Source organism: Carassius auratus, chromosome 22 (assembly GCF_003368295.1).
Source record: "Carassius auratus strain Wakin chromosome 22, ASM336829v1, whole genome shotgun sequence".
NCBI lineage: Eukaryota > Metazoa > Chordata > Actinopteri > Cypriniformes > Cyprinidae > Carassius > Carassius auratus.
The window spans coordinates 22,267,050-22,279,971 of NC_039264.1; the positions used below are offsets into that span (position 1 = coordinate 22,267,050).

General features: G+C 34.6%; 1 protein-coding gene across 4 annotated transcripts; it reads right to left on the reverse strand.

The window, feature by feature from the left end:
- Window positions 1-557: 557 nt before the first annotated feature.
- On the reverse strand, window positions 558-12,304 carry LOC113040025 (guanine nucleotide-binding protein subunit alpha-11-like). Of its 4 annotated transcripts, none has more exons than XM_026198223.1 (8): window positions 11,273-11,880; window positions 10,555-10,710; window positions 9,424-9,608; window positions 8,705-8,859; window positions 7,290-7,418; window positions 6,383-6,512; window positions 4,739-4,892; window positions 558-882 (listed from the first exon to the last, which is right to left on the reverse strand). In XM_026198223.1, exons 2-8 carry the CDS (start codon window positions 10,703-10,705, stop codon window positions 680-682), a joined length of 1,107 nt encoding a protein of 368 aa, XP_026054008.1. In that variant the 5' UTR covers window positions 10,706-10,710; window positions 11,273-11,880; the 3' UTR covers window positions 558-679. The 4 variants fall into 4 exon arrangements, with proteins under 4 accessions (XP_026054008.1, XP_026054009.1, XP_026054010.1 ...); XM_026198224.1 differs by lacking the exons at window positions 558-882; window positions 11,273-11,880 and adding exons at window positions 1,735-3,431; window positions 12,042-12,304; XM_026198225.1 differs by lacking the exon at window positions 558-882 and adding an exon at window positions 1,735-3,431 and having other exon boundaries at window positions 11,476-11,878.
- Between the last annotated feature and the right edge of the window lie 618 nt (window positions 12,305-12,922).

Here is a 12,922-nt window from a genome sequence, read left to right on the forward strand (position 1 = left end):
AGTTTTAAAAATAATACTGGTAAATAAATAATGTGAAGGTAATTATATGGAGTTAAATAATAGTCATTTTTCACATTTATTTTGTTTTAATTTAAATGTCTTTTACTCTGGTACCATTGTCCCAGACTTTCAATCTTAAAATATAAATCATAAAAATATGAATACGTGGGTAAAACTAAGCTAATCAATCAGTCAAATTTTTTATTTAAAAATGAATTCTTATCCTATTAAAACCAATGCAACATATTTTTTTTTTTGCATTATTTTAACTGTACAGTATAGATGACTTTAGTTATCTTTAGTTCTCAGTACTTATCTGATTTATTGTGTGCAAATATAAACACATGAAGTACTTGATTCTGATTTAGCAAAGTTTAATCAAAGAGTTCATGAAATTTTACCACGAACATACTGACATTATTGTCAATCTCAACAAATATTTCTGTCACTTTGTCAGTTTTTGTGTTGTTAATTTTAGTGTAATGAAGCAAATGCAAAAAAAACAAAAAACAATTGTAACAAATTACTTTCAAATGCAAGTGCAATTAATCAGTCAGGGAAGTTAAATCAACTGTATTCACATGAATAAAGATATCCATTCAACCATGTTATAACATCCCTAGTGATCTTAACAATTGTTTTGTCTCCAGGAATCAGTTCAGATTGTCCGCGCTGCATCTTAAAGCATACCATATGACGCCAGCACCTTGACGAGAATGGTTCTCTTGACATCCTCGAAGACCTTGCGGATGTTGTCGGTGTCGGTGGCACAGGTAAAGTGTTTGTAAATGCACTTCCGTACTCGTTTTTCACGGTTTAAGGCTTGTTCGAGGTAAAGGGCACTGATGTAGTCCATCGCATCATTCTTGTCTCGCTTTTTGCCTGGCATCATAAAAGGGTGGAGTTGGAAAACATTTGAGGAAAAAGCACAAAAGCAACTAACTAACAACAGAAAACCAGTTTATCAATGCTACAATTAAAGGCACTTTCCATGTATAGGGTACACTTTGGTTTTTAAAAGACAAAAATAAAAATAATTTACAAGCTTTTTTTACATAACTATTTTTTATATAACATGTTATATAACATATAACAGCACTTCTTATAGGATACTGTATCAATAAAACTCTAACTTCAACCCTGTTACCCATTTTAATGTGAAAAGAAAACAATCAAGCAAATATATAAATATATATATTTTTTTATTTTATTTTATTTTTTATTTTTCTAAATTTCTAAAATTCAATTTGTTTATAATAAAACCTAATCCAGAATGTTTAGTTTTTTCATGTTTATCAGTAAGAAATAAGATAAGTTAAAGGTAAACTGTATTTATATTATATTTAGAAACAATTTAATAAAAACAGGGTTGCCAAATTTTGTTGACAGTTGCAGATCACATAAATAGAGTGAAAAATCAAAAAGAACAGAAAAATGAACTAAATTAATACAAATGTAATTTTTACCTACTGAGGTTTAAACCACCCCTTTTCATCAAACATTTGTTGAGAAAGATAACATTTAAAAAAATATATATATATAAAAATAAAATATTTTTTCTTGATTTAGTGTCTGTGTGTAGTTGATTCTAGGTTTATAAACATAAAGGCCTCAAGTTAAATTTACAGTTTTAAGTTTTCCCAAATTTTTTATAAATTAATACTAAATGAATCATTTATATATATATATATATATATATATATATATATATATATATATATATATATGCATTGTGAATTCATACATTTGACATGAAAGTAACAGTGTTACCTCTATTTTGAGCAAATATATAAGAGCATTTCTTTCTCTAAGATAAAATAGTTTAAGAAAAAAAGAACTACTATGTACATGCATCAAAAAATAAGCACAATGTACTTATTATGTTCATACTGCATAGCAAAACACTTCTGCTGCTATTAAGGTGGGATACATAAGGTTAGGGACAGGTTTGGTGGTATGGGTAGGTTTAAGGGTGGGTTAAGGTTCAAGGGGGGTTGGTCAATAGTGTAATTATACATGTAATTTCAGATGTAATTACACGTAGGTATTTATTACAATATAAGTACGATGTAAAAAAACATGTACCCAATAAGTACATTGCACCAAAAGATTCATTTAAATGTAAGCACATAGTAGTTCATATAAAGTGAGACCAAAAAAAAATTATTACAGATTACAAAGAGTGAGATTTAATTTGACAGATTTAGAATTTAAGACCCCAACAAATCTGGTTTCTGTTTGTGTAATAATAAAAAAATTACATGTAACAGAAAGAAAATTATGGAAGCCTGTTTCCGTCAAGGATTCGGACTGTATTTCTCACTATTGTGATATAATTTATACACACACACACACACACACACACACTTGCAATTCCAAAAATTTTAACTTTAGTTCTTGCAATTCTTTTCAATTTTATTTCCACCACCATAATAAAAAAAAAAAAAACATTTATTGTGATGTTATCTCACGATTCGTACTTTTTTTTTGGTAACACTTTCTTTTAAGGTTACATGTACTTGCTATTATAATAACAATAAATTACGCTTAACTACACACAAGTACCTCTAAGCCAAACCTAATCTTAACCATACAGTAAGCACATGAAGTTAATTAATATTACTCAGTTCTTAAATGTACAATTACACTGTAACAAGGACACCTTAAAATAAAGTGTAAACGCTTTTTCCTACCAGTTGCGACTTCTCACATATTGTACACTTTCAGACTTGTCTTAGCAGCAGCTTATACTTTTTATGCGTATTCATTATTAGTTATCTATTATTAATTTATTTCTTTGGCAGAAACGGGCTTCCATGTTACTTTTAAATCCTTTTTGAAAAGAACCTCTCCATTCTCTTTCTCCAAGTAATCAGTAAAGTCACATATTTGGGTCAAACGTTGCGTTGTATTTCTCAGTTCATTCTTGCCTGCGGCTATAATGTGTAAAATTCCTGCCGCCCCCTCGAAACCGATACACGCTGAAAATCTGCCTCCTGTGACAGTCACAGCTTCCTCATTCCTTCAGAGTGATGTCTCTTTAAGTAGGGGACTTGCAATCATACCCCGTAAGAATCAGATGTTTTAATCCACCAACAAAGCAGGAATATAGGAATAGATGGAGCGAACCACAAAGAAATGGAAGGCTGCATAGAGGGGTGGCACAAGGAAAAACAGTTCAAGCCATCAACTGTGCGTCCCGTCAAGCTCAGTTTATTAGGCTGGCAGTCAGAGCACTCCATATTCCTGCAGAGACTTGATAAGGACAGTGTCTTTCACGTCATTGAAAACCATGCGGATGTTATTGGTGTCCGTGGCGCAGGTGAAGTGAGGGTAGATGTTTTTGCACTCCTTGGTCTCCGCACTCAAAGCCCTCTGTTTATACATATTGCGAATGAAGTCCATGGCGTCTTGCGCGTCCCGGCGTTTGCCTGAAGGTGGCACCAAAGCACAGAGGAGGGGAGGAGTTAGTACAAGCTTGGAAGGTAAGAGCGCTTGAACTGGGAGGAGCACATGCAAATTACAGAGGCAGGCCCAATAAAAAGTAAGCCAAGAGAAAGACATTTCTCAAATCACTATTAGGAGCTCCTGCTTGAGAATGAATGCTTAACCCTTTTAGAGCTCAAAGTTCGTAGCGGTTTCATTCGGTTAATGTTGCATTAAAGGGACAGATCACTCAGTCGACTTCTACTGGCCCTGTCTGACTGACTTTCCTTTGTAAAGCACGAATGGAGATGTTTAGCAGAATGTTCACGCAGCTCTTTTCCAAACAAGGCTGGGTTTATTTAAGCAAAAACAGCTTCTTTTTTTTTCTGCATGTATTTGTTCAGTAAAAATTATTGCAGGTTAAAATAGCAGCCATTATTCGGGTATTATTCAGTGTCACACGATCCTTCGGAAATTATTCTAATATACTGGTTATGCCGAGCAGGAAACGTTTCTTATTATCATCGATCTCGAACACAGTCGTGCCGCTTGATATTTTTGTGGAAAGTGTGATACATTTTCATCAGGATTCTTTGATGAATGCAAAGTTTAGAATTTTGAGAATTCGTTGGTCTAAACGTAAACAATTTAATGCATCCTAGCTGAATAAAAGTATTGCTTTCGTCATTTTATTATTATTTATTACATACCTCTGAACCGTTTTTAATGGTAACACTGAAAATTTTACTATGCCATAACCAGAATATAATTAAGTAATTTCTAAAATATATTTAAATATTAGTTTTTAAAAAAGTGTTAATGTCTTGAACCGTGATTAATAACTGAGTGAGCACCAAAAATACTGATAACGATTAAGCAGCAAATCAGAACATTAGAAGGATTTCTGAAGGATCACGTGACACTTACGATGCTGAAAATTCAGTTTATACATTTCAGTTTATAATGTATCTCAATAGAATTAGTCTTTTTAGGCGTACTGTCTCTTTAAATTCAAGCCTAACCGACTGTCTATCTTTAAATCTCAAAGATTAAATGCACTGAACTGGCTATTGGTTGCTGTTGGTAACAGGGCGAGAGTTCTAAAGCGAGTTCTACTGCCTCCATCTCAGCACTAAGAAACTAAAATCTGTCCTACATCATCTGCTGTGAAGCAAAACCTGTTTCAACTGAATTGTCAATTCTGTTTCCTAGCCAGCCTGATATTCTCATCCCATAATATTTCTATTTAAGGGGCAGGGCAGGTTGGGGCTGATTTACTGAATTGTTGGTGCACAAATACTTATTTCCATACCGTCAAACCCTCCGAAGTAACTTTTTAGGTCTGAGGTCTTGATCTTTTCCTCCATGATGTCCATCTTGTTTAGGAAGAGGATGATGGAGGAGCTGGCGAACCACGGCGAGTGGATGGTGGTGTAGAAGAGCGACAAGCTCTCTTTCATGCGGTTCTGGAGCCGGGGAGAGCAAGCATTCGCAGCAGAGGTAAATTAAATGAGAGAGACAAGAGATTACGCAATTTATCAGTGCTGCATGGGAAGAGAACAGGAATGAGCGCTTCAGGGAAGGTGCAAACAAACCAGAAACAACAGAATGTGGATCTGTCTAGAAATGTCTGGGTCGTGTTTCACCTCAATGTCAAAAAAAAGAAAAAAAAAGTTTTTGCATTTTTTAAATTAAGCCTATTTTAGAGCCATTGCATTGTGACATTATTTTCATGACAATTAAAAGCCTATTTTAATATGAAAAAACTGTGTTTGGAATTTGTTGTAGTGAAATTAATTAATAAATAAAGGCTTATTTAATATTATTTAAATAATGATAATGTAATTTATTAAATTAGTACACTAATGTAATACAAAAATAAATGTAACCATTAAACTATTTTACTTAATTGTATTTTTTGTCATGTAAAAAGGCATGTATAGATGATTTTCATTGCTGAACAAGCATTATTTTAGCATTAATTATATACTATTAAATTATTTATTAATATCTTATGTGTAATTTTTTTGTGCTTTTATCATTTTTGTTAGTTTTTGTTTATATAAACAAAGTGTATATATATATATATATATATATATATATATATATATATATATATATATATATATATATATATATACATGTATGAATAAAATATAAAAGTATTTTTTTAATAGAATGACAACAATAATATTATATATTAAATGTTGTCAATCGGTTAACAAAAATAAATTAATCACAAGTAATCACACATTTTTAAATATACATTTATATTGCAATAATTTCACATTCCATCTTCAAATTAATGTAGAAACAACAAAGTCAGTATATTTATTATATTTGTTAATATCAGTATGTTTTCATGTCTGAAGGTTTCACTTATACCAATAAATCTCTATAAAATTGTTCTTTTTTGTTGAGCCCTTCAACATTATAATAAAAATATTTAATCTAAAAAAAAATATCTTAAGTGAACTTACAACAGTCTTCACATAAACTCATTATTATAAATGTTTTTTACCTGTGCCTTTCAGCAAGTAATAAAATATACAGAAATTGAAAAGTGATTAAACTTCTAAATTAAATATAGATGAATCCTTAAAGCTACAAAAGTTATTGATTTCCTTCTTTTTATTATTATTTTTGATTAACAGACATCACAGCAATCGGCTTTATTAGCTGCTATAAATATATAATACCATATTTTTTATCATTTGCATATTATTTATTTTTAGTAAATAAGTTTTAATTAACATTTTAGTTAGTCATTCGTTTTCGTTAGCTAATTAATTACATAATGTCACAAAAAGTTACTGATTTTAAAAACAGGCTTTATATCTGTGTGCAAATTAGAAATGTGCGGTGAAATGTGCCTCAGTACTGATCCGAGTCCAGACCTAAAACAGACGGATTAAAGCGATCGATTAGGACAAGAGAGATTCAGACAGACGCTCACCTCCTTGTTATTCTCCTCCAGCACCTGGTCGTACTCGCTGAGGGAGGCTAAAAATATGAGCGACGTCACATTCTCAAAGCAATGGATCCATTTCCTCCTCTCGGACTTCTGGCCACCCACATCCACAATCCTTCAGGGAAAATAACCCCAAAAAAGTGGTAAGATTTAGAGATTAAACTCTGTTGTTTATTCTTGAAACTTTCTGTTCAAACCAAAAACACTGAACACTAACCGTCAACCCCTATTATTTGTTCATACTTCCTTGCTGTCGTATTTCAAGCATGTCTACCTCAAAATATACAGGATTGCATCTAAAGTTGCATTCAAAGTTTAAGGGTGTTTTAACTTTAAACTGTCACTTCTGGCCAAAATATGAGTCCACAATCCATAACAACACTTCCTTTAGTGATAAAGACCATCCTCCTGTTGTCATCTCACATCCAAATCCACATTTGTTTTTCGATATATCTGTTACTCACGTATTTTTTAAGAACTGTTTTCACTTGTAAACTGCTCTTGATATGTGCATATTTCTCTCCTGATTCAGATGAGGAGACTTTTACACTTGAGGAAGCCTTATTATTGATTATGGCCAGAAGGGGCTGTTTAAAACACCTTAATGATGGATTTGTTTCTTCACAAGATGATGGACTGGAGTGGTGTGGATGACTTGTGGATTATTGTAATGTTTTTATTAGCGGTTTAGACTCTTGTTCTGACGGCACCCATTCACTGTAGAGCATCCATCGGTGATCAGGCAAGTGATGTAATGCTAAATTTCTCCAAATCTGTTCTCATGTAGAAACAAACTCACCTACATCTTAGATGGCCTGAGAGTGAGCAAATTTTAGCAAAAAAAAAAAAAAAAGACATTTTTTTATTAGATAAGATATGTCCATTACGGTACCTGAGGGTGATTTTCTCCACACTGAAGGAGTAGTCGTTGATGCCTGTGGTGGGGAATCGGACTCGGAGCACATCCTGGGCATTTGGGACGAAGTCTGGGCCCGCAATACGGTCCAAATTTGCCATATAGCTAAAAACAAAATATACATATCCAACACATACTTCATTGTAACATTTCAGAACTGTGTGAGTGTGATATATGTGCCATGATGTTTGCCTTTTGCTTTATTGCTGTTTGTGCTTTAGACGGCAGTTTAATTAAGCGTCCTGGTTTGTTTGTGTTTCTTATCACAGCCAGGTTTGTAGAACTGAGAACTCGATCGGGGAAGCAGGAGGAGAGAACGAGAAGGACATGCAGAACTGTGTAAAGGAGTGATTAGGTAACAATTAACAAGAACACGCTGATCTACTTCACAGGAAATGTGCTCCACAATAATCAGCACTGCCTTAATTCAAGCGGGATTCAATGTGAGCATTCACCACATTAAGACAAAAGCGCACATTATTCTTCTTATAACGATTGAAAAGTGAAAATGTGTTAATAATATATGACTAAAATAAAAGCAAGCAAACTCATTCATATTTAATGCAACCGAATGGTTTGCTGCAGCACTGACTTGTTTGGGCTTGTCTAAAGATACAGCTGTATTGCCCTCCAATGGTGCTACGCGGATCTGCACAAACCATTTTTGGGTCTCGATCATAAACATTCTATTTATAAACATTTGAACAAAAAAAAAATAACTGCTTTAATTCTTGTTAGCATGAATATATTAGTATTAATATTATATGTAAGCATTGCTGTAATGATATATGTTAGATATATATATATATATATATATATTTGTTAACATTATTAATGTAGTTCTAATACTAATCATATAATATTTAATAACATTAATTAGCTAACAAAATCATATAACAGATAACATCTATAAATAATATAAATACCTAATTACATTCTAATTTTAAAACATAAATACTAGATTTATATATATATATATATATATATATATATATATATATATATATATATATATATAAAAAATTTAATTAGGTTATTCATGTAGTGGTTATAGTATATTAATAACACAGCTAATACAGATCCTTTTAGACTCTATAAATGAATATCATAATACAACATTCCAAATGAATTCATGTATATATTAGATGACATCAGCATTCACTCATCATTCTAATTCTAAGAACATACATGCTTCAAATGCTACATTCAACAGAAATGTCATGGATATTCAAATTCAGCTTCTTGTACTATATAATTAATATTTCATGGCCACATATGTTGATTTATTAATGATGTTTTCACGTAATAAACACTTGAAAAAACGGCCCCTTTAGAATGATAGAATGCTTAGTGTCAGGGTTCTCATGATGTTTTTAGACACATATACTCACTATTCTGTGGAGTCCAGAAGCTGGAACTCTCGACGACGACTGTAACAGGCCTTGATCCCCTCGTCAGCCCAAAGACGGCGGATCGCGTCCACATACATTCTGTCCAAATGTGCCATCTGACGGATCTCCACTTCCTGAAACTGTTTCCCATAGATCTATGGACATCGACGGCAACAAATCAGGCTTGTTTATAGAAATATTGCTTTCTAGATTTCTGCTCTATTTGAAAAGGACGACTGTCACATGCTTTCCATAAAAGTTGATGATTTGTGTGTAAATATATATATATATATATATATATATATATATATATATATATATACACACACACATACATATATACATACACACACGCACATTTAAATAAACACACATTATTTTGTGATCTATCTAGTTTGTAATGTAAGAACATGAATATGTACTGCACTAATAATTTAGAACCATTTTATAGTAATCGCACACATTATATTGTATGTTTAGTGTTTAAAAAAAGCTAAAAAAGCAAATAATTCAAGTTAGTTTTTGGTCAAATTTGGCAGGAGTTGATTTGATCGAACGATCCTGCCATGTGAAATCCAGTAGTAATCTCAAACTTGTGTCTGAAACCGGTCGTGCATGCTTGTGTAAATTCTGCTTTCACGGTTGGTTTCAAAGGACTGCTGTGCACTTCATTTTAAATCAAATTCGGAAACGATTTGAGATTTTCTCTGGCAGGTCACCTCGTTTTGAGGGTTTGCATAGGGAATCCTTAGGGTGTTCATGGCCGCCGTCAGAGCCTTCATCGCTGTGAAGATATTCTGGAAAACCAGCTTAGTGTAGCCACGCCGGTCTTCTTCGGAAAAGCCCTTGCCGTGAATAATCCTCATCTGCTTGATAAAAGTCGTCTTCCCGCTTTCTCCAGTGCCTGAAATCCAGAATAAATAAATCAATATTACATGAAGCCGAAAAGGGGATGTCAGATACGACTGTAGATCTGAAACCAGGTCATGGAATGCCAAAAATGGAGAACCGAGAAAAAAAAAAAAAAAAAATGCAATGAAATGTGCAGATGATAACAGTTCAGGCTTTCTTCGCACACAAAGGAATGTTATCAGTCCTGTTAACGGAGGATTCAAAGAGTGTCGTGTTTAGACTGACAGCTGTCAGAAAGCATGCAGCCGGACGGGTTCGGATGCCTTTAAACTGAGGTGTCCCGCAGACATCGGGGGACTCTCTCGGCTGTGAACTCTACAACTGTTCCTCTCGTATTGTTTGGGTTTAAGTGATTTAGGCAGACCAGTTATCAGTGGCTCGGGCTGTTCTCGCCGTTTCTCAAACCGCAAATATTTGACGGGCAAACAATCACACGTCACGTCAAATCAAATCAGTGTGCGAGCAGTCTTCACCCACTCCACTATGACAACGAGCAGAAATATTAAAAGTCATGCATGCCCCGATCACATGGTCTCTCAAGAATGTGTCGCTTAAGACGCCGGGTGCTAAAGAGATCAGTCGTACTATCTCCAAATAGGAGCCACGACAATAATGGGTAGGTAATGTGACATGTCCATCAATTTAACTTGCCACAACATTCTGGTTTGTACAAACATAAACACACACACAAACATAACAGTATATAGTTTTTTTTTCAAAATGCGTATTTCGATTTCAATGCCTTTCGAAGGAACATGCATAAACAAGCAGGCTATTTTTCACATAATGGTTCACTCCCTTCACAGTTGAGATGACTCACTTGATCCTTGACATTTAAAGATCTCAGGCAGCTCCTTGGCAGAGGTCTTCGGTGTCCATAGTTGTGCTTCTACTAGTTTTAAAACACCTAAACACTTTAATATGTAGAGATATCTCACCCAGTAGGAGCACTTTGATTTCTCTGCGTTCTCGTTTCTTCTGATCTGCAAGGATTCGTTTGATTTCGTTGTGTATGGCGATGGCGTTCTTCTCATCTTCGGGCAGGCAACAGCTGCAGGTCGTGTAGCACCATCTCCAGCAGCCCCCCATCTCCTCTACAGGACAAAAACAACCCAACTTCAACTTTCTAAAGAGGCATGAACAGATACATATCCCATTTCATGAAATGTTCATTAAGAAAATATGACAGCATATCGAATAATGCGACAGCGGTTTTGTTTTGAGTCGAATTTTTTTTTTTGTGAATCAATTGAACCGGTTCACAGAATCAGTCTGGATCGATCCGAGGGGTTCTTAAGAAAGGTCGACTGACGTTTTCGAACTGTTCGAAAGAACCGATTCGCTGAAATGAGCCGAACTTCCATCATAAGTAGGCTGTTGTAGCTTCGCCTCATATGTATAAAATTCAATAATTCCTACATATAGGATACACGCATATGCGTATAATAGACTATTCAGGAGAAAACCAACTTTTGTGTAATTTTGATAGCCTATCTACTGGAATCTAAACACATTTCACAATCTTGGACTTCCCCCGAGAAAAAAAAAGAAGCCGAATACTAATTGTAGGTGCGCAGTGGCTTTTAATAATACCTATAAAGACAGAAACAAAACTAATAAATAGTGTTTACAACATAAACGCGAAGAATCGTTTACCTGCATTCGTCGACACACCTGTACGGAATCAGCAATGCCTTTACGAAACACGATCCATTATTCTCTCTTAGACGGACTGGGTTTGAACCAACTTCTTTCTCTTGAAGATTTTTTTCTCAAAAACTTCCCCCCTAAAATATCCAAATTCTTCTGTAAGCGTCACATGATTTTTTTCCCCCCTCCTTGGCTTCAGATGAGTCTACCTGCAATTCGGGAAAGTCCTTTTTGAACGCGGACTCTCGGTGTGAATATGGGCTGTCTCCAAATCCAGTCAGCTGCCTACTTAGTCAGCGGTTTGGGCATCTTAGGGGGCGCGTTCTTGTGTTTGAAAGGTGCTATACGAGTAGAACTCAAGGGTCCCGAGGTGGGTTCTCAAAAGTGATTAGTTTGACGCGAAACGCTGGAGACGCGACGCAAGCTCGCGTGCGACGCATGCGTACATAAACCGAAAATCCTGCCGAGAAGAACGCGCCCGATGTGAACGCGCCCCAAGGGTTGTGCTACTCAGCATTTTTTGGCATCATATCTCTCAAAAATGCTGTCTATGTAGACACCTTTTTACGTTTTGAAACACTTCCGTTTGTCAGAGGAATGCGCGCTAAAGTGACTGTAAACCTAAAAGCTGCATATAAACAACTAATGTTGACAGTAAATGGCATTTACAGTACTTGCCAAGAGTGGCTTTAGCAGATAAGTGTGGATTATTAGTTTTGAGTATTAAATAGAAGAAAAACATCCAGTTTCAGGCAAAAGAAAAAAGGTACAAAACCTGTTTTAGAAGTTACAAGTGGAGTTAAGTTCTTGAATAGCTGTGCGGGTATTTGACACTCCTCTCTCTTGGGCTCTTGGGTCTTTTGTCTTCACTGGCAGAACCGGTTTATCAGGCCTTTCACCTTGTTGTGAGATATTGAGATTGCCTATAGTCCACATATTTCCATGGGGACCAGCCAAGTAAGTCAAAGTCCTGGAAAAAGGTTTTTAAACGCGTTTTAGGAGAATCTACCCAACTGGAATATAGAATATAATTGTAATATCATCACACCTCCCACCAAACCTTTTCATAGTTTTCTGTCTTGTGGCTCGAAGAGAACATCACCAAGCCACAAATATTGAAACTCAACTCTCTCACTTTTTTAAAATATGGCTTCTCCGGGGAAAAACACTTCATGTGAAACTTTGTGCAGTACATTTATATTCAGGGCTGTATAAAATATGCATCATCAATGAGGTTTATGCTAAATGTGGTTGGTTAATATCACTTTATTAATATATTATATTTTGTATAAAATATTGGTAGCTTAAATAAAAAAAATTAGATGAGTACAAAAATTGCAAGAGCAACTTATTCATACAATAATTCATGGAAGTGATAGATTTGCAGGTTCTGACAGTAACTAATAGGTCTTCACTGAAAAAAAAGTACATTTCACAATAATCACAGATAAACTACAAGTAACACTCTAAATTAAACATGACATTTGGAAATAGGGAGACTGAAATAGTGTTTTCTTTGAAAAACATGCTGCGATAATCTAGCTGCTGTATGTAAGTACATAAAAAAGTGTACAAAATAAAATGTGATGTGCAACTGATTCAAATGGAAGAGGTGACCTGGAACGTAGGCTAACTGGTGGAAAATGACAGCTATTG